The sequence below is a fragment of the Haemaphysalis longicornis genome, unplaced genomic scaffold (assembly GCF_048455015.1).
Source record: "Haemaphysalis longicornis isolate Haplotype H1 unplaced genomic scaffold, Haemaphysalis longicornis Haplotype H1 scaffold_7, whole genome shotgun sequence".
NCBI lineage: Eukaryota > Metazoa > Arthropoda > Arachnida > Ixodida > Ixodidae > Haemaphysalis > Haemaphysalis longicornis.
The window spans coordinates 102423575-102444540 of record NW_027526422.1 but is presented as its reverse complement, the minus strand read 5'-3'; the positions used below and the strand labels follow the sequence as shown (position 1 = coordinate 102444540).

At 43.8% G+C, this 20966-nt stretch overlaps 1 protein-coding gene across 1 annotated transcript; it reads right to left on the bottom strand.

Annotated features, from left to right (window-relative positions):
• Nucleotides 1–1164: 1164 nt before the first annotated feature.
• LOC144144707 (monocarboxylate transporter 5-like) lies at nt 1165–20758 on the bottom strand. Its single transcript, XM_077676236.1, has 5 exons — nt 20658–20758; nt 18485–18718; nt 16733–16876; nt 2951–3964; nt 1165–1880 (listed from the first exon to the last, which is right to left on the bottom strand). The coding sequence occupies exons 2-5, from the start codon at nt 18711–18713 to the stop codon at nt 1672–1674; spliced, it is 1596 nt and encodes a 531-aa protein (XP_077532362.1). The 5' UTR covers nt 18714–18718; nt 20658–20758; the 3' UTR covers nt 1165–1671.
• Nucleotides 20759–20966: the final 208 nt, after the last annotated feature.

Genomic DNA, 20966 nt, shown 5'->3' with positions numbered 1-20966 from the left:
AAGAAAGTGCTACATTAAAGAACCAGGCGTCGCACTACATTGCACCGCTGTGCACTGGGTTAGATATAAATGCGCACATAAAAGTTCGTTTAAATGTGCCTAAACATGCTGGCGAACTTGCCAGGTGGATCCTGAGAAGCTGTGAGGCATATGTGAGATCGAAGCTCAATCTACAAGCCACCTTGAAGTAATGCGAACAGTACATGTGAACTTTTAACTGTAGTGTTTCCGGCCAAGACTCCAAAAGTAGTAGAGAAAATGTCGAAAAGAGCCAAGACACTTTAAAAAAATACTAATTTGGTTTTAACGACGCTTTATTGGTAGGTAATTATGTGGGAAGCTATTATTTGCTTATTACGCTGTTTTAAAGCTAAGCTTGAAATATTTGACTTCAATATGCGATGTGTGTGTTATAAACGGCTTATAAAGCCCATTCTAACTCCCATCTTAAGCGCTCTGATCATGATGATTACAACCTGAATTCCCGTTCGCAGGTCAATAGGTAGGCGACGGCTAATTTGTTCTGCCCAAAAGCTCGTCAGCCTAAAAAAGATTTTTAGAAAAGTAACAAAAATAAAAAGGCAGGAATTGAAAAAAAATCTAATCACAAAGAACGTTATAGAAATAGAAGAAGCATTGAATATTTAGGTTAAATTAGAGTTGTAAATTAAAAACTGAAACTAGAAATAAATGTGAAATTAACAAATTAGGCAAAATCTACATTTTAACATACAGTAAATCCTCCTTAGTGGGGCCGCTTTAATGAGGAAATTCGGATACTTCGGCATTCCCGTTCGAAAGTGCACATTGCCCTGAGGCCTCTGACCATCGTTATGTAGGGGCAAATGTAACTGAGCGCCTCTGAATTCGGATCAATGGCTTCTCTAAACGAGAGACTCAACACCCAGCTGTCTACTCTCAACAAAGAGAAAACAGCTTGCGGAGCCTGGCTGCTTACTTGGTAGAAACTTAGGATGTCTTCGCTGTTCTAATTTTGCTACAATGCTCCATGCAATGCTAGTTTTATGCAGGGATTGTCGCCCGTCCGAAACATTTTCTGTGTCCGGCAAGCATACCTCCAAAAGACAAACTAACATCACCCTCTTCTTCGAAAAGTAAACATATTCGCAAAGTAATTGTAAATATGCCGTTTTTGTGGTATATTTGGTAATTTGCCTTTGTCATAATTCGCATATTTTTTACTCCCTAGTAATCTGAATAAACAAGCGTTCACTGCAGAAGCAATAATAAACAGAGATATAATTATACGCCGCGGTGGAGAAGATCAGCCTCACTTGTCGTTGTGCATTGCGTGTCAACCATCAAGCGCCGCGTGTGTTACGTTTCCGTTTAGCAAAGTAGCGTTTGCATTTTTCAGGCTACGTTCATGTTCAAGGCGGGAGACTTCTATTTGAAGACAATTCTGAAGAGATTATGATAAGGTTTTGTGATTTATTTAGTGGGCCAACATATGTCTGCAAATAAATTACGCTTCCTTTTGAAAGCGTGCGACCCAATACGGTTACAACGCACGCGCTAAATATAGGTGACTGATGTAAATGAGTCATTTAGGGCTTAGCCTTTAGGGAAACATCTCAACATCGTTTTTTTTAACATCACCGGTCTTCGTTAGCAGTCGGGTCATTTCACCCCACATGGTTATTGTCAGGATCAAGCCAACTGTGCTGCTGCCAAGTTTCCTCTGCTTCTCGGCGCTTGAAGCTGCGCAGGTGCCTTGTCTGTGTTCGCTGCTCGCTGCCGCTTCGCTCGGATGAAGTTGAACACAATAAACCCGCATATTACGACCGCCACACCGCTGTTCAGTCCGGCTAACATGCGGTAGAAGGCGTCGTACGAGCCCTTCTTGTCCCGGAAGAAGCCTGAAAAATTTAGAAAATCACAGTTGTTGGGATGAGGTAATGGTTTCCAGATAACGTAAAATAGTTCAGATAATGTGAGTACGCGCAACAATGGCCCAAAGAATGTGACGTTGTGGTGCAGAGCCTAAAGACACGGGTTTAATAGCGCCCGTGGTGGTTGCTTTTCTGACCAGGATAAAAGTCGAAAACAGCCGTCTCCTAAGATTTCGGAGCATATTAAATATCCCCATGGGGTCAAAATGACCTGGAGCCGTCTACTATGGTGCGCCTCAAATCCCTGGTGTAGCGTCGGTGCGTTACCTCCAACAATCAATTATATTGAGTAAAAAAGGGCGTTTTTGCGTCAACACTACAACAATGTAAGAAATCAGCAGATATGATATACATAATTTTCGTTTTTCGCGCAGAATTTGTAGCACTAAAAGATTTTTTTAGCGCAACCTCCACATCATGAAGTGCAGGCCAATGGGTATGGCCTAAGGCACAACATAAAACAAGAGAGCAAAAGACAGACAAATATTTTTTTTTTCACACCGCTCAATACAGGCTATGTTCCGATGAGGAAAAGTATTCAAATAACTAACTTCATGATTTCATTCCAGTGTACTGAGACGCAAAACTTCACAGTAAATCTTTCTCAAGTAAGTGCGACTTGATATAGTATTTTAAGCACCAGCAAAATTCTTACCTCCCAATGAAAAGAAGCGTTCGTAAGGCATTTCACACCCCAAACGGCAGTGCCTGGGCAAGGAATGCGGTGCTAAGCTAGCTTTGCGCTTCTTGTACCTGCAAATACTTCGTGTCGCGTGATTGGAAGCCAGTCTAAAATTTGAGCGCCTCAATTTGTTTTGCAAATAAAAGTTGCCCCTAGAGAAACGTTGTTTTATTGTAGGTTCCATACGAATGCGAGTTGGACAAATCTTACACGAACGACAGCTCAAACGCACATTCTGGCTGTTGTAAACACACTATGGTTGTTGTACAAGCAATTGACTGGTTTATGGATGGCGAGCAGTAATCGTTGTTTTTACAGTGAAGGGATACAATGCAAGCAAACTGTTTGCACTCACCTACTATTGAAGGGCTGCAAAGGGATACGGGAACCAGAATAATGCCGTAGAGACCCACGCATGTCGCCAGTCGTTCGATGCCTAGATACTCAGCCAGCAGGAGACTTCGAACAGAAACGATGAACCCTTGCGCGGTGGTCACAAAGATTTGCAGTGTGATGATGTGCCCGAAGGATGTTGCGTGTGGCATAATAAGCGTGCAAATGGCCGCCAGTGTGAATGAACCGGCAAAGCAGGGTAAACGAATGATCGGCGCCCAGTCGGCCAGAGGCATTAGAAAGAGCCGGCCAAAGAGCTGTCCGATCGCACCTAAAGATGCCAGCTTTGTTGCATCGTCGACGTTTACGCCGTGATCTACAGCGTAGTCAAGTAGGGTCGTGCCAACAGCGACCATCGAATAGTCTCCCACTACGGTTGCCACCATGAAGACATAAAAAGCGGGAGTTTTAAACACCGTTGCCGCTGCACTTGAGAGTCTCCGCACTGCTCGGCTAATGCCAACTTTCAGAGATTTTTGCGGTGTTTCTTGCGGATTCGAAACGTGGCCCTTAGGACGACTCTCCTCTGGGACATTCCCTTTGCCAAACGTTCCCTGAGCACGAACCTCTTTGTCAATTTTCCATGGTTCACTCGGCGTCAAAGTACTGATTGCGCGGAGCCTGCTGGCGGAAAGCTCATGAATAGGAATTGAGACTTTTTCTGCACACTTTGGTGAATCTCCGGGCTTTTGTGCGGACCAGCTGGTGATGATGTTCTTAAAATAGCCGACGTTAATTGGTCTGGGATACCTCAATAGGATGCTCAGTGGAATGGCGTGAAGTACAATGGCCCCAGTCATTAGCAGGGTGCCATCTAGAGCATAGACTGTGCGCAGCTTTGTGAATACTGCGGGGGCAAAGAAACCCGCTATGCCCCAGGCTCCGAATGTCAGGGATAGGGCAGTGCCTTTCAATTTGTCGAAGAGTGTCATTATGTATATTGCGACGGACGTCGTGAATGATCCCAGGCCCAGACCTGTAAAAGTGGAGGAAAATAGGCAAATCAACAGAAGTTGGGATTTGTGCACGGAGTTATGAACACGCTGTAACAGCGCACACGTTTGAGGCAGTTTTGATACTGAAGTTTGAAACTTGCTCAATACGTATTTGTGGAAAACAAACCTTGTTAAAATAGGTAAATATATTTTTTACGCGCAGCAGGATGGCACGCGTAACATCTTTGCTTCAAAGTCCGTAGAAAGGCGTTAGTTTTGTGCCGCCCTTTTTTAATACAACATCCCCTGCATCTTCCTGACCGCTCGGGCCCCGACCCTCCCTCTTAATACCCGCCGCGGTGGCTCAGTGGCTAAAGCGTTGCGCTGCTGTGCACGAGGTCGCGGGTCCGATTTTGGGCGGCGGCGGCCACTTTTCTGTTGGAGGCGAAAAGCAAAAACGCCCGTGTTCACGAGATTTCGGCGCACGTTCAAGATCCCCAGGTAGTCAAAATTAATCCGGAGCCCTCCACTACGGCGCGCCTCATCGCCTATATTGCGTCGACACGTTGAACCCTACAATCAATCAATCAATCAATCAATCAATCAATCAATCAATCAATCAATCAATCAATCAATCAATCAATCAATCAATCAATCAATCAATCAATCAATCAATCAATCAATCAAACCTGCCTCTAAATGCGTAGGAATCACGTATTTATGTAAAGCAGTCACTCTATTCGCAAATGTGGTGCATTTACGGGAGGGTAAATGCTTCTGGCGCGATCTTAGTCCGGTACATTCAGTCCGTAAAAGCACCAGGAGTGTGTCACAGGCCGGCGTCGCGAAACCGGCATATACGTGGACCTGATTATAATTCCACAACCCCGAAATATGCTCACAGCATCTCCGTAATCAGTGTTTCTTTAGATGGTCATGTTACGGCTATACACTACGATGTAAATCGGTTTTGTGTGCTTACATAGTCTAGCGTAGTACTCGTCCCTGAGCACACCAGTCACGCTTCATATCTCAGATATTGATGACTACCTTGCACAAGCAATGTGGCATAAATTTCGCGAACATGCAAAACAAGTGCGATAGATAATGCGAAATTATACGGCGGAATCAGCACACAATCACAAATTTAAAGCTGGGTCGTCATGTCCCGAAATCAGCGCTTGCTATCGGGCATCTGCTACGTTTATTTTCCGCGAGCAGCCCGGAGACGGGCGCCTGCAGCACCTAGCACAAACTGAGATTTGAGGGCCTTTTCAGATACCACACTTTTTCAAGGTTAATGTTTATCGCTTGTAAACTTACTCTATACTTACTGTAAACTTCAAAAAATGCGTCCGCGGAGTGATCAGATGTTAGTAGAAGTCGAAAAACAAAATGAAAGTGAACACGGTGCTTGTATTCGTGTGATTACTAAAACGTTCATGCCTTGATTTCGCTCCAAACTTGTAGACAACGAAAGTAAGCGTCCCCCCCACCCCCCCCCCTGATGTCTCGCAAAATATTAGTGTATTTCATATCTAGTTGGTCTGATGAGTACTAACTTGCTTAAGTGCAACTGATGTCTTAAGCATTTCTAAAGCTGCATTGGGTGCTTTCATTGCAGTACGAAGTGTTCTGTTTCTTTCGGACTTGGCAGATAATTTTTCTGTGGTTTAATTACTTGCCTTGGTCATTGCTATAAGGCGTGAGTGGACACGTACTTAACAAACCACAGCCTTTAAATACAACTAAAATTTTCGCGTGGCTTGTATTCTAATAAAAGGCCCAAGTTATTTTCACGTATAGGGTAATAACATCTCCGAAACATATTTTTCTACGACGTATACATACGAAACAAAGTCGCATTTGTTGTCCGGGTTGAAAAACGAAACGAACCGCTCACTGGGCGAGTATTAGGTCTAAACCAAGACGACAATAGAAATCACCTGTGCATGAAATATTCGGAGGTGCAAGTGGTGATTTGCTGCTGCGCCGCCGACGCTTTGAAAGATTTACCTAGAAGCGCGCAGAACGGTGTCCCCAGATAGCTCTTGCTGTCGTTCGAGCACTCTACCATGACGCAGCTGTTTTTGAAGTACCCTAAACGTACTATTTGCTTACAGACATCACCATAACAAGTTGTGTAGGGTGAGGAAAGCAGAAAGAAGCGAAAGAGAACCAAAACACTGCATGATCCCCTATCAGCAACGCAGCACTACTCCTGTAAGTGCCACGGAGAAGTGGCGGCAGGTGGCGCAGTTATCGCTGCGTCGCCAGGCACTGGTTATATGCGGCGCTTACAAGATTAGTGCAGTGTTTTCGTTCTCTTTCTCTTCTTTCTCTTTTCCGCACCCTAAACAACGTGTAACGGGGATGTCGTATATACATTTCTTGTTCAAGCATTGTTTTTTTTAACGTTTTCCCGCATGATTGAATAGTGACGAGCACCCTGATAGACAGACATACTGACTGACCAGATGTTTTGCGTTTAGGTAGCTCAAGAAGAAATATTTTCTTTCTTTCAACAAAAAAAATGACACTTTGAGCCGAAAAGTTTGGTACCTAAATAGAAACCTCTTGATTTCTAAGCTCCTACAAGTCTATTGCCCACAAAGGGAAAATTGAATTTGGTGCAAAAATGTTTTTCCGGCACTCCTACTTGTGAGCTGTCATATCGTGCGCTCTATTCACAGCGGAACAGTGTTCGTATCGCCTTTCATTTCAAGCGACCAGGTGGACATGTTAATATCGATGTGGATGAACACCTAAAAGCAATAGTTGCTGCCTGTTTCAATATTTTCTGTTGTGTTCTGGGCCGCTCACAAAACAACAACGATAGTTTTTTTACTATGCTTGACTAGTAGCGTGAAATTGAAAATGGAAAAGTGCCTTTCTTTAGTCTTCTGTGTCGTGCTGGTTCGGTAGTATTAAATTTCTCCAACCATGGCTAGCTCCATTTGCAGCATATGCCTAAAAGCAAGCAAGCTCGTAAACATGGAAAATCGCGCACGCACGAACGCTTGGCTGTATAGAAGGATTAGTGCTTCAAAAAAACTTGGATGACGCTGACATTGTCGTACGGTGTTTCACTACCAGGCTGTAGATAACTGTATGAATTCCTATTCTAAGACAACTCTGCTGTAATTAAAAAACTCAACTTGCTTTCTAACCTTCCTTACATTCATGCAACAAATATGTAGTGGTTCTGTCGTTGATTCGGTCTTTAACGTACGCATTCGCGTTTAATTTCGATGTCAAACCGAGCGCATTAGTGCTAAAGATTATCGAAAATTCTCCTGCTTGAACGACTGCGTCCCACTAAAGATTCCGTACTATATTTTTTATTCTAAGTATTCCGAAATGTGATGAACTCGCAATTGACGCAGAGCATTTTCATTAAAATCGAGTTTAGAATCACACATAAAATGTAACCAGGGATTTTGAAAAACGTGTTTCAGATGATTCGGCTCGAATAGCTTAGTATATGCGGCAAATGTAGGTTGTGTCTTAATCAGAGAGTTTTTGGCACCTAGCACCCGAGGAGGATCGTAATCTATGCGTTTAGAATGCAGTTGATCAATTCTTTCTTGTTCAAGGGATCGTCCACCCACTTGCAAGGAGACGATGCCGCAAATGTAAGCAGTGAAGTTCTCACTCGTGAACTGCGTGTGCTGCTGCATACATTTTTAACTATGAGTTTCCGCATTTCGAGGCGCGTGAACTGCTCGGTTAAGGGAGAGTTGCAACCGGGACCTAATGCCGGTATCTGCTTCATCGTTCTAGCAGTGCAGGTTCCCTGTTGCTGACAAGAACGAAATCTCGTTACGCTGGTCCTTATTCTGCCATTTTTTGGGTTGTTATGACAAGAACCAGCTCAGCAATTAAGGACACTTAGCAGGAAAAATCACAATATTGTTGCATCCTAGTAGACGCAGGTGATTAAGCGCAAATGTGTAGGTAGGGTAGCGAGGCACCTATTTATTATGCGTGGCGCCTTACTAGTACCGGCCATGCGGCGAGGATGTTGGGACGGTGAGCTTTAGCAAATATGGCTGACTCTGTATAGCACGAGACGTGGGCGCAGTATTCTCGTACACTGCCACGAAGAGGGATTGTCCTCGTACGTACGCTACAATACCAAAAGAGGAAAAGTTGCATTTTTTTTCCTTTTTTGGTACGCTTTACGTGAAACCAGATTTACGCACAACTTATGTTAAGCAGCACCAGGAACACATCAATGTGTATATGAATATTGGTGTTAAATTTTGCCTGCTTTCTCAACTGGGATTGGCTAAACCCTGATTTGGAATAGTTATCAGCGTGGCCACCGGGCACGGGGGTTTATTTGGGACTGTTATTCTACAATTTCTTCGGTATGCAAAGTGCGAAACAAATTCCGTGTCTCCTAGCGCCCAAGAAGTTGATTGATTGCTCAGTTGGGGTACAGTAGATGAAGCCCGGGTGTGTGTCTTCCCAAGTATACAATTCCTAGGCTTGAAAATCATGCTTGGCTTGAGAAACTAAAACGTGCCGTCTCCGGAAACAGGCATTCTCACGACCTCTCACAAAATTGTAATTTTATGTGAGTTTTTCCCGAGTCCTCAAGCTAAAATTGGAAGAGAAGTTGTTTGAATCATTGAAGACACCGCTACAACAACTTTTACGCCGCGGTAAAAGTGAATTAATCAGAATTTGAAGAAAGCAGTTCGTGGCATGCTCCTGTCTGCAAAAGGTAGGCAAAACTTGAATTCTTGGCCTCGGAGCGAGTAGCACAAAAAAGCGACAACTCAAGCACTTAAGGAAGTACCAAAGTGAAGATACCCCCATAAGGAAGGACTGATTTGGGGTTACTTACAGATTACCGCTTTCAAGTATACAAAAACTGGCCTGATTGCGGGCAATAGGGAGCTGCCGTGTTTGATTACTAGCTCGATTGAGGTGACCAGACTACAATTCCACATCTGCTAAACACAGCCGCTTTACAAACCACCGTTCGGAATTGGGGCTGCGGTCGATATCGCCGGCAGGCGACAACGGCGCAGTCTCATCCAGGAGTGGCGTGGCTGCACCCCTTCAAGGGAAAGTCTTAGAAGCGTCAGGGCAAGCTTATCGCCCAGAACGAGAACAACTGGTTTCACGAAGCAAACCTGAAAACTGACTCTGAAGCGAGCTCAAAATGAGGTTCTCTGCCTGAAGCTCTCCTCGCTTTGCCTACCTGCTTTCCTTGAAGACATTCTATTCTCCTCGTCTCACTGGGAGCACAGTCTGGCCAGCTGTTACGCTATAGTCGACACGTGGAGGCCCTGCTGCAACAATCTCCCTATTCTGGGTCCGGGCTATTACTTATGCAGCCCACCAGGATCACCACCGGTCTGCTGTTTGAGCGACCTAGCCATGATGCTCGCTCGATTTCTGGTCACTAGATTGGAGCTTTGCTGGGCCGGACAAGCAGTAGGAGTATTTCATCAACGGCCCGCCGAAGAGAACTAGACGAAGCGCGTGCTTTACCACAAAATTAGAGAACCTAGTGGATCCTCCAAAAGGGACGCTTCGTAACTGTACTCAGCCACACCAGCAAGGTACACAAACAAAGGAATCCTACACGTTTTTCCCAAGTTGAACGTCTGAGGTGTGTTGCTTGACGATTATTTCAATATCATTTTTAAGCTGAGGTCGTCTCTACTGCTTCCTCATTGCTTATAAACAGCCATCCACGGTCAAAGAGCTTGGCAATATTTTCATGACTAATATGGGGAGGTGGGAAGATGGAAACTGACATGGGAGAAGTAAATGCGTCAATAGCGTTTGTCAGTAATGGTTGGACGCTATCAAAGAAATCCTAATCATTGCCTGGGCAGGCATAGAAAGCTGCGCGCTAAGCATGACAACCTGAATTAGGAAAACGAGGAGCTGAAAAAACACCCGTCTGTGACTCGACCTGACGTCGTTGAGTTGCAGCAATACAGTCGGCTGAACAATATTAACCAGAGGAATACGTTTTTATCGGATCGGAATGCTTCAAACGACTGTGCAGACACTTCATGGAAGGCTAAGAACCTCAGTTTGACTTCCGGATAAGGATGCATTTCCCTGGGCTCCCGTGAAAGGTAAGACAATGAAAAACACAGTGGTACGTTTGTGTCTCGGTCCACATGCGGACGGCCCTTCACGCTGGAAAAAGGCCTATTGCTAAGGAATTTGGTTATACGCACGAAGAACTTGCCTACGTCCTTGGGCGTTTTTGGAAGGAGGACAAAGCGCTGTGTGTCAAAACCATCCGGAGACAAAAAGAGCAATGAATGTTTTCCTGCGTCTCGCAGTTAAAGTTCCTAGTGCGGCAGGCTGGGAACACCCAGTTTACTGGTATTTCTTGTGATCAAGACCTTGAACGAATTGTGAGAAATGATGCGGAATGACGTCAAGTTGGACTAACAAATTCTACCAAAGTAAATAGCATACACAGTGACAAGCATAATTACAGCCTCCTGGTGTCAGTAAAAACTTGAATAGCCGGAACTTACTGTTAGCTGAACACAAATTTCAATACGATGGAATAGCCTCAACTGAAACGTCGTTAAAGTCCGATGAATATATCCACTTAGAAAGACATAATCTGGTTTCTCTTCCGAAGCACAGGAAACCAAGTTAAGGAGTAATATTTTATAATAAAGCAGGACACAACTTGATATTCTTCCCTTCGCTCAGAAATCAGAAAGCCCCAGAATATTACGTGTGTTTACTGAACTTTGTAATAATATAATGATTGGCGTTGCATATCAAGGCCGTCCACAAAGGCAGAGCCATTTTTTGGTGAATTAGTCTCTTCGAAAAGCCGTGAGTAAGTAAAACAAAGTGCATTCTGTGTGGTGACAATAGACCGTTCCGTCGGGCGAGGGGTAAACGTACCCTCGCACGCAGCGGTCGCGGGGCGCGGGCCACCTTTCCCCCTCCCTCGAGTGCGCGCGCCGATCACGGCGGGCCTGGCGCGGCTGCTTCTTTGAATTGACTACGCTCTGTAGCATCGTGCGTGCGGGTTTACCCCTACTTTACGCATTATTTTATTGAAATGTTAATAAATGAGCCAGACTAGGATCTTTTGAGTTTCTTGTGTGCTTCAACACGCAAGATTTTAGGCAATTTTGTTCTGCTGAGCTCTTTCTGTACGCCTACTTTGGAGTAGTTGCAGAAAAATCTTCTTCCTTCTTTCCAAACTAAAATATGTCACTAAAACTTGCCTGTGCCGTAGATTGTATTAGTAACATCTCCAGCGTTGCTGCGGGTACATTGCGGTAAACCCAGCTCCAAGTTTTGCGTGGGCTGGCCTTGCATGGCGATTTTCACAGTGACACCTCCCTAGGTTGTCCCTTTCGCCAGAAATTCTGAGGGGAAGGGGGAAGGGGGCTACTTAAGGGCATTCTACCTCCCTTCTTCTCCAATCCCCGATTCGGGCAAAATAAAGTTGTTCACTCACTCACTCCAGCCAAGAGGTCAGTCTGTTACCCAAATGTGATGTCTCTGTCGGCTACATCAAACTAAGCAACGCAAACACGAACGCTTGTCTGGTTGCCCAGCGGCGGACGCTTAATATGTCCTTATATGACGCTCTCCAGGAGCTGTGTCGTTTAATTTATTTATGTTGTGCATTAGTTACATGGCTAAATTGTGCTGCAGAGCAGTTCGAAATTCTAGAAAGGGGAAGTTTTGTTTATAGTTGGCGGTACTGCACGGTGGCTGAGGGTGAGATGTTTATATATCGATAAGATTTACTCGAAACTATGTAATGCGGCAAATAATTACGAATTTTAACCCCTGCAGAGATATGTAACCTGACGTCTGTTACACTGGCACCACACGGTACTACTTGTTGCCCATGGGCACCGAGCGTATCATGGTTAGATCGTTTTATGAAACAGAAGTTTTTGCAGTAAAACAGTCAAAATACCCTCTATACGCGATCCCGGACACTCGCACGCAAACAAATAAATGTGACGAAGTATTGCAGACATATATTCGACACAGCATCGTTTACCCACCGCGGACCACGCTATCTCGAGGCGAATTTCAGCTCCCCCGTGGCCCAAAAAACCGCCAATTTAAGCGAGATCATTTAAACTGGTCCTATGCAACAAATTTTCCATGTATAGTGTATTACGGAAATGAACGCACAACGCGCTACAACAAAAAATTCACGGAGCTCCCACAGGCGCCCATGCGCCGCGGAGCAAACGCCCAAGCCAGTGAATCGGCCAGCTACGAGAAGGCCGCCGAGCAAGCAAGATGGCGGCGCCCTCGTTGGTATGGTCTATAGCCTAGACCTAATAGGTAACACTCAACTCATCTTACGCAAAGAACGTTGCTTGAATGGTACGGCTTCTTGAGCAACAAAATGGCCCCCACGCGATTGGGAACCAACTTTAGCACACTCATAGCCCACCTGTTAACAAACATTAGTTGAGATGAAGCATTGTCTTGGAGAGTTGACGCTGTCATATTGAATTATTTTCGTGCTTCTTGCTTTGTTCAACTTTCTAGCCGTACGTATAACATTGTGATTCGACCTTCAACAGTAGGTAATGAGAATGAAATAGATAAAAATGATTAGCTATAAAAGATGCTATGATGTCTCACGATGACCCAAACGAAATGTACGGGCAATCTCATTAGGTTATTGCACAGTGCATAGCTGTTACACCTTTGCGTATCAAGAGCAGCGACCAAACACCAGGTTATCCTTGAATGACGCGTAGCGCCCTAGTGCCATCCCGCACAATAGAATACTGGTACGATAGGTAAAAACACCACAAGGTAATTCCTACTATAAAAATCGGTACGCGCGCTATAGAAATAATAAGTCCTTGTTTTTGATACATCCACCCAACAAAGAATTAGGGTCACATCATAATCGATAATAATCAGAGTTCTATGATATTGTTGCGATAATTATATCAGGTATGAACGGCAAAACTAAGCTCCCGAATATTTCAGATATTTTCTTATAGGAATGTTGCAATTCAAGACTGGTAAAGAAGTTTGTTGAACACTTCATCAGCATTGCTAGGAATTTGGCACTTGTTCTACTTTCCTGTTGTAATCTAAGACTGCCGGTCTATCACGTGCACTGTTTTGCATTTTTATACATGTGCTACACGAGCGTTTGAAAGGACATTTCAGTCGAATGACATTGGAAATTTCAAATGACATTCAAACTGCAAGGAGTTCTGTCGCTCTACACGACCATACTCAAAGGCAGTTTAAAGGTACCGCGTTCGCCCGCCATGTTTTGTTGTCGCCACTGCTGCCACGTTTCGTTCTTGGCGAAATTGTAATTTTAGATTAAGAATGGGCAAAAAATCAATTATTAGAGATTGAATTGATAACTATCTACAAGCGCGCACAAAACATGCACAAGGCAGCCAGGTTCATTTTGTCTTTTTTCGCACTGCCGGTGTTGAGAGTACCAAATTACCTCGTAATCGTAGAGCGAGTGACAGAGAACGAGAACAAGTGAACAAGTGAAAAATTATGAAGATTTTGCACTTCAAACACAAAGTTTTACTCGTTCATAATTGTTTTGTTATTGCGGCTTACAGAAACTGAGCCCGAGGGAATGACCGTTCGTGTTTCAAAGGCCTTTGAGGCTCTCAAAGGTCAGTTGTCGTGCTCCTTTGACTCAAATGCCATTTAAACCAAATGCCTTTAAACAACGTCGTGTAGCAGCTCAAAGGTGTCATTTGAGTCAAATGACATTTGACTCGAAGGCCTGCGAAACGCTCGTGTAGCATAATCTTGACTCTATCAACTGGCAATGCAAGAGGTTGCGATATGATATCGCTAAACATACTGAAACCTAATCTCGATATGATTTGCCCTTATTTGGCTTAAATATTCAGTAATGCTTAACACTCCTGCAAATGGGCTGGTGTGCTGAAAGGACAAGATTGCGCCAGTTTATAATAGTGGTGACTAGTATCTTCCAAGCAATTATTGACCAATTTCTGCGCTTTCCATAGTTTTCTGGTGTTAAAAAAACGACTACCAGAACTAATGATTGAATATTTATAATATGACCTTTTAATAAAAAGCCGACACTGTTTTCTCCCGAACAAAACGACAACTGCAGCTGTGACTTGCGTTACAAATATTATGACCAACAACTTGGGGAATACAAAATTGTCATCGGTGTTTTCTTTGACACAAAAAATGCGTTGGATTCTTTAGATCATGAAATACGAATCAACAGACCCAAACGCTATCGTTCCTGCAACAATCCTTCGCCCTGCTTTCGAAGCTATATAGAATACGGTGAGCTGTGTATTCAGGTTTGCACAAAGTCGTCGGACTTTCTTCGCATTACCCACAGGGTCCCTACAAGGCTCCGGACTGGGACCTATTTTACTCTCACACCATATATGATCTTCGACTTCGTACAGCAAAAAGAATTACCTCCATATAAGCTACATACTTTCTTCTAAGAATGGTTCTGTGATATTATACTGGCATTAAGCCTCTCAAAAAGTAAATGCAATATATTTTTATCGAGAAACAAACACATGGCAAAAAAAAACATAAATTCTCAAGTTTGAACCAGTATTATCTTAGTGTAATGTATGCATAAAAAACATTATAAACCGCATACAAGTACGTATCTTGCCATAAAAAAAAATGTCGCATGTTTTTGTATTTTTTATCTTGTACAATACGCGTCAGTAAAAAACGGTATAAAATGCCGTGTAATAACTAACACTAGGGCCAAGTCCCTGGACCACCCAGCTGCCAACGCGTGTTGAGGTCCATGTCCGGACATCAGCCTCAGAAAAAGATGAGCACGCTTAGCTGAGCAATCTCACTCATCAGTTTTGACAAGTTTTGGAATACGGCCGTATGTTTCACCGTATTGATTTCCGCTTGATTATTGTAGTTTTTATCAGGTTTATTTTGGAAATTATCCGTACTTTCTATGCTCCTTGTACATTACCCCTTTCATTGTGCCTTATGCTGTGGCCTCGCTAAAATCAGACACTTTCTGCAGGCATCTGAGAAAAGCCAATGTCTGAGATGCACTAACATCTCATTCAGCCAAAGCGCTAACAAACAAGAGAAAAATCTGGACATGAAGCGTGATATTTCCTGGAACACAATGTAAGAAGCTTCAAATCGGCAACCGCGGAGAGCAGCTGCAGCAGATTTTCCGCATGTTTTCCGGGGACTTCCCTCCCTAGTAACAAAAACAAAATTTCAATGAGCCGTAACTCGTTTGACGGCTGGGACGGAACATGCAGCGTAACAAATTGCATGGACGGGGTGAATGACCCGGGTTCCTGTCACGTTGCAAGCATGACATGATCCTGTCGCTACAGGAAGTCGGTAACAGCACCTGCACGCGGTGGAGCAGATGTTGCTTACATCCCCGGCAAGTATGCGTGTTTCATATTTTCAATCTTAATCAGCACGGTACGTCACAAAACGGACTTTACACAAGAAGGGGTCCCAGCGTATAAACTACGGCTGGAATATTTGGAACTTATGAAGTACACAGATATACATGCAAGAGTTTCCAAGCATGCTGAAGAAACTCATTTCCCACAGCCCACAAGCTAAAACAAAACTATGAACACGTGATTTTATTTTAGCATTACCAGGTCTCTAAATGCACGTGGTAATATTTCAGCAAAAATAAAATGTTTAAAAATAGATACGGAGATAGGCAGGGTAGATAAAAGAAGTGGTTAAAGAGGTGAACTGTTGTACATAAACATAGACGTACTAACAAAGTGCATTAAAACCATACTTATTCGTATTCCTTTTGCAAATACAGTGCAGAGAAGCATTTTTTCAAAGGGTACCTAATCAAATTTGAATATCCCCATAAAAATTTCGTGCGATGTCTCCACAGAACCGAACAAGGGGAACACCCAAATGCTGAAAGGTTCACTTCTTTTTAATGATGTACCTGAAATATTAGTTGAGGTAAAACGAATTCTGTGTCTCTTAAATATTACGTAGCGAGGGACGCATATAGGTCTATTTATTAAAAATTGTTTCATTAGAGCTTGGTTGGCTTTAAAACAAAAAACGCACTGGAAGTCAGGTTCTTTGAAAGGCGAGAGGCACTGGTGGCAACGTTATACTGTACGACTTCAGTAATCACAAGGGTGTCATGATTAGATTTAGTAAGTGTGTACTTATAAACACATAGACTGTACTAAAACGGTAAAAATTGCTTTTCCGCGTATAAGGCTTATGATGAAATGTTTTCAGCAACAAGTGTTAGCAGCGCCACCGGCTTGGTTCAAGAGGCATGGCATATGCGTTTAGGTGATCGTTGATCTAATTAGTTTGTGTCAGTGTGTTGGGCAAAGGTTGAATGTAATGGTTGTATCCATTAGTATACCTTTATTTCATTGTTCGAGATGGCCCTGATGGCCAGTAGTTTTAATTGTAGAGTGCAATTTTCAGTTCCGAAGGAAAGACGGGCCCAAAAACCTCCCATCACCCTACCAGCACTTGCGCTGTTGTGGCATTCCAGTCATCAAAAACGCAGCACTTGCTGAGGATAAAAGCGCAACTTAAATGCTTTCTCGTGAACACAATTGAAACCTAACTCGGTCTGTACTCCTTGTAACGAGCAGTATCTGTATACTCTGTGAAAAAAATTATCTTGTGACGTCTTTCAGCAATTTTACTCTCCTATCGAATATTGCACACAAAGAGCAAGGAGTTGACTCAGAATATTTTTTGGAAGATTGAAAAGACAAAAAATATCGGGAATGTTACATTAAAGAAATGGCCACAACAGCCACGCATCTTACCGTAAATCACACCAATGGCAATTGAAAAGCCAACCACGTTTCTTGTGAAAGCAGAGGCTATGAGCGCCGTGGATGCGAGTACGCTTCCAAGAACAATAATGTTGGTAATGGCCATCCGCCGCTGAAGCAGGCCAACGAAGAGACCTGTAAGTGGAATAATTTGTGCAGTCTTCTTAACACTGCACGCAATAGTGCTCCCGTTCTTAAAAGTTGGCGAAAAAATTACAATAGATATTTTATGTCCGGCAACTGTATCTCCTTACAACTGGTCTTTCGTAATATGTGAGTAAGAAGATTGACATTTTCTTGCTATCAGGCAACGCTGCAAACGTTGTTGGTAGAGGACGAAATTGGCTACACAAAGGAAACAGAACACGTTATCTCCAAGAGCAGCTGGAGATAAGGGCAAAATTAATTAATAAAAGAGCGGCTAGAGTGAAATATGAGGAAGGTGAGGGGTGGGTGTCGCTACTCTTTATCTGCACGCTCGAAGGCTAGTCTACAAAGCTTGACAAAAAGCCTGTATCAGCTTTACCGCCAACACTCAGTCAGCAAAACACTTCTTAAATGCACTCAGGAAATACGTTGTCATTGCTTATGCATCCCTGAACGCACAGCCGTTTGCGATATAAAACGTTAGCTGATTTTAACCAGCCGTCTTCGCACAAGAAATGTTTCCAAGCGGCGGCATATCAATTGGTAGCTGTCCTTGAGAAGAGTGAATTGGGAATAGTCCGCTGCCATTACTAGTATTTGCTGCTTCCTGTAATACACTGCTACAACCTTGAGATGCTGTAGTCACGCGCGAGCTAAAATTCGGCGCTAAACGCGGACTTAACCGCGTTACCGGATTCGCACCATTGACACGCTCGACAATAGTGGGGCAAGGCACATGACCACAGATATCGCACCAGTTACCCCAACTTAGTCAGCGATGAACTTTGTTTCCTCTTTTGCTTAAAGTTGTACCTTTTAACAGACTAAATGATGCTCCTGAACTACGCCGCGAGCACTATGGGGAATTTGATTTACTGCGCGTGCGCAACGAATATCACCATGATTGAACTCATGCAGTTGTCTTCGCTTTAACAATGTCCTAGGGAGAACCTAAGGAGTAAACTCTCCGGTGACTGCGACTGTTACACTTTAGAAAAACTGCAGTATGAGCCAAAGAACTCTCCTGCGACAGACCGTATATGTTCAAAGCGTTGATTGAAAGTACAGAAGAGGCCCATTTCGGTCGCGAACTCTGTTTTTTGCGGATTTGTGCATAGCGAACACAGCTTCATTATTCTTACGGTGCAATAACCTTGAGTAGCTATTACGTTCTAATTGCGCACTTTGCCATTCAGCTGATAATACGCTAATTGATAAGGAATTTGTGTCTACCATGAATACATGTAGACAGTATTAAAACCCAAAACGTTGAACGAACAGTGCTGTAGTGCTGAAAATCCTGGGGGCAGTGCTGAAAATCCTGTACTGCACTTTGAACATGTCCACAGGAAGTATTTCTAAGGCAAGTACGACCAAGGCGCCGTGAACCACAGAAGTGCGAGAACTAGAAAAGAAAGACGAGCGGAAATTGCTTAGACTTTCGTTAGCGTTTCCCTTGTATGGTAAAATTTCGCCTTGCCGCAGAAACTCTTGTCAGCTCAAAGTCAAAACAATCTTAACAGCATCGTAATCGTTTCTCCGTTTCACCCGGAAGTAAGCACCCAAAAGAGACGCGATGTAGCCAACCGGACGTACCAGAGAGGTGAATACACATGGTGAGCACGTTCTCTGGCCAGGAAGCACGCTCTCGGCTGATATTGTAGTCCTCCACAAAGAATACAAACAAGATGCCCATATAGGCCGATGGAAGAGTTATAAGGAATGTGGAGATTGCCGCAAGGAGAGGGACGTTCCAACAGTGGTCCACGAGAGAATGGCTGTTTCCAGGCAGGCCAAGTTGAACCCGAGGAGGTGGCGGAGACATCGGGTCTGTATGGTGGCAATAAATAACACGAGGGTGCATTCATCTCCTCAGACAATGTAAACTGCAATAAATGGGACAAGTCTTTTCAGTCACTACCGATGCGGTTGTATTCTTCAAGGGCCCATTGGGACACGCTGCATATTAGCGCGTGGCCAGACTTCGGCGATAGCCATTCCGGAAGGCCATACTGGATCATAATAACTGTTAAAAATGCCACTGCAGTGATGCAGTCAATCATGGATAAGTCGTGCAGCTCTTAACATGGAAATTGCATCTTACGGATTCACGTGAAGTAACAATCGTTTCTAAAAGAGAGAAAGAGCAGTCACGCGAGTGCTTCATCAGCGCGCTAATCATATTTACACGACCCACAAAAAGATAAGACGTAGCCAGGTTGGTGATTTTAATTTCAAGTGGTGATTAGGTAACATATCATTTCGTACCACTTTAAACAAGTAAAACCCCGTAAGCGATGGAAGTATTCAGTGAAAGCATTTTTTACGCAATGCAAATAACACCAAAGAGGGAAATCCGGCCCATTTATCTCTACCCGTTTAAGTCGTCTCCCGCTATCTTCCCCATCTATAAAACGTTCTTAGAAGTCTGGTTCACTGGTGGTGCCGTTGAAGACGTAACCCCAGCCTAAAAAGGAGGCTCTGAATATTTTCGCATTTGCACCTGTCAAAACAGGACGACTCTCTGTGACAACTTTGAAGGCAATCAGCTTGCACTGCTGACCTCGCAAATGCTTTGTTCTCAAATAGCCGAGTGACTCCACATGCCAACGAGCAGCCAAAATGTGCGCACTGTCCACCCCGTTCATTGGGTCATTCATAACGGCCAAGAATCACAAGAATTAACTGCTCGAAGATACCAAAGAAATCACAATCTCCACCCACCACCCCCTCCCACCCTCCAGCGGCACTCCCAACTCCGAGCTTGACGGCCATTTCACTCTCCGTAAAATGTAAAATTGTTTTTTCACGCAAATTAAAAGCACGACATCACATCAGTACAAGGTTGCGTCAACAACAAAATGCTACGCAACGTTGCAGCATTAGGCAGAATTGCGAACCGCTGCGATGCTGTCTTCATACTTTTATCTCCCCTCGACAAACGATAAGCTACCCCTTTCAAGAAAAACACACTCACATCACACTCATACATACCCCACACATAGAAGTTGCATTAGACAAGGCACACCTCATGACAATTACTTTTTTGTTCAAGCTTCTTGTACGCCAAGTACATGCCCGCCTAACTAATCAGGTAACAGATGCGAAACTCTTCCGACATACCATATATAAACTACGCACTCGCCTATCAACCAAAGACAAAGCTTAACAACACAAATAACAAAACTTTCACAAGATTTACAAAACAAAAGCAGCACTTAACCTGCCCATCCATTTATTTTTCAGACTACAATTACAAACTCCGACTGAAGGCATACTATATTCGAGCTTTCCCGACGAACTACGCCGCCTGCTTTCGTTGCGGCATTCGTCGCACTGAAATTTTCCACACCAAACCTCAACATCCCCCATTTCTAGGTTAACTCACCTATCCTTTTCGGCAGTGCATTTTGAGACCTACCTGGTTATTTCTCCAGCACACATAATTTACTTCATGCGATGCAGAAGTCCATCTGACCTTCTGGTTTCTGCACGGCGTCCCAATAAACCAGCAAGGCACGCTTCAAAAAAGGTTTCGACACCGCACTAACATGTCTGCACTGACGGACCTTCAACTGCATGCCAGATGAATCAGCCTTGCTCAAGCTATGTAATGTGGACGCCCAGCTCTGACGTCCGACCATGCGCTAATGATCACTCAAGTCCTTGTACCCAAAACAAATTCCTTGCGGGTCCTTGCCCTGCTTTTCAACGGGACGGGCACGTGTGTACACAATAAATTAACTTAACTGCTTCCCAATTTACTTACCTCATTCGCAGAAACACGAACCAAACCAGAGGTCTTGACAATGAGCGCACTCTGCCAACCGTGTCAACACTCCTTTTAGTCGAATTAGATACGGCACCTCTGCAATATCAATCAATCAATCAATCAATCAATCAATCAATCAATCAATCAATCAATCAATCAATCAATCAATCAATCAATCAAGCAATCATTTCACAAGCCAAGAAAGGTATCTTTGTTACATTTTGACACCCACGTTTCACTGCAAGGAACGCCTTCTTGCATTAAGGTTACAAATACCTGGAATGAACTCGTTGAGGCCCATCAAGC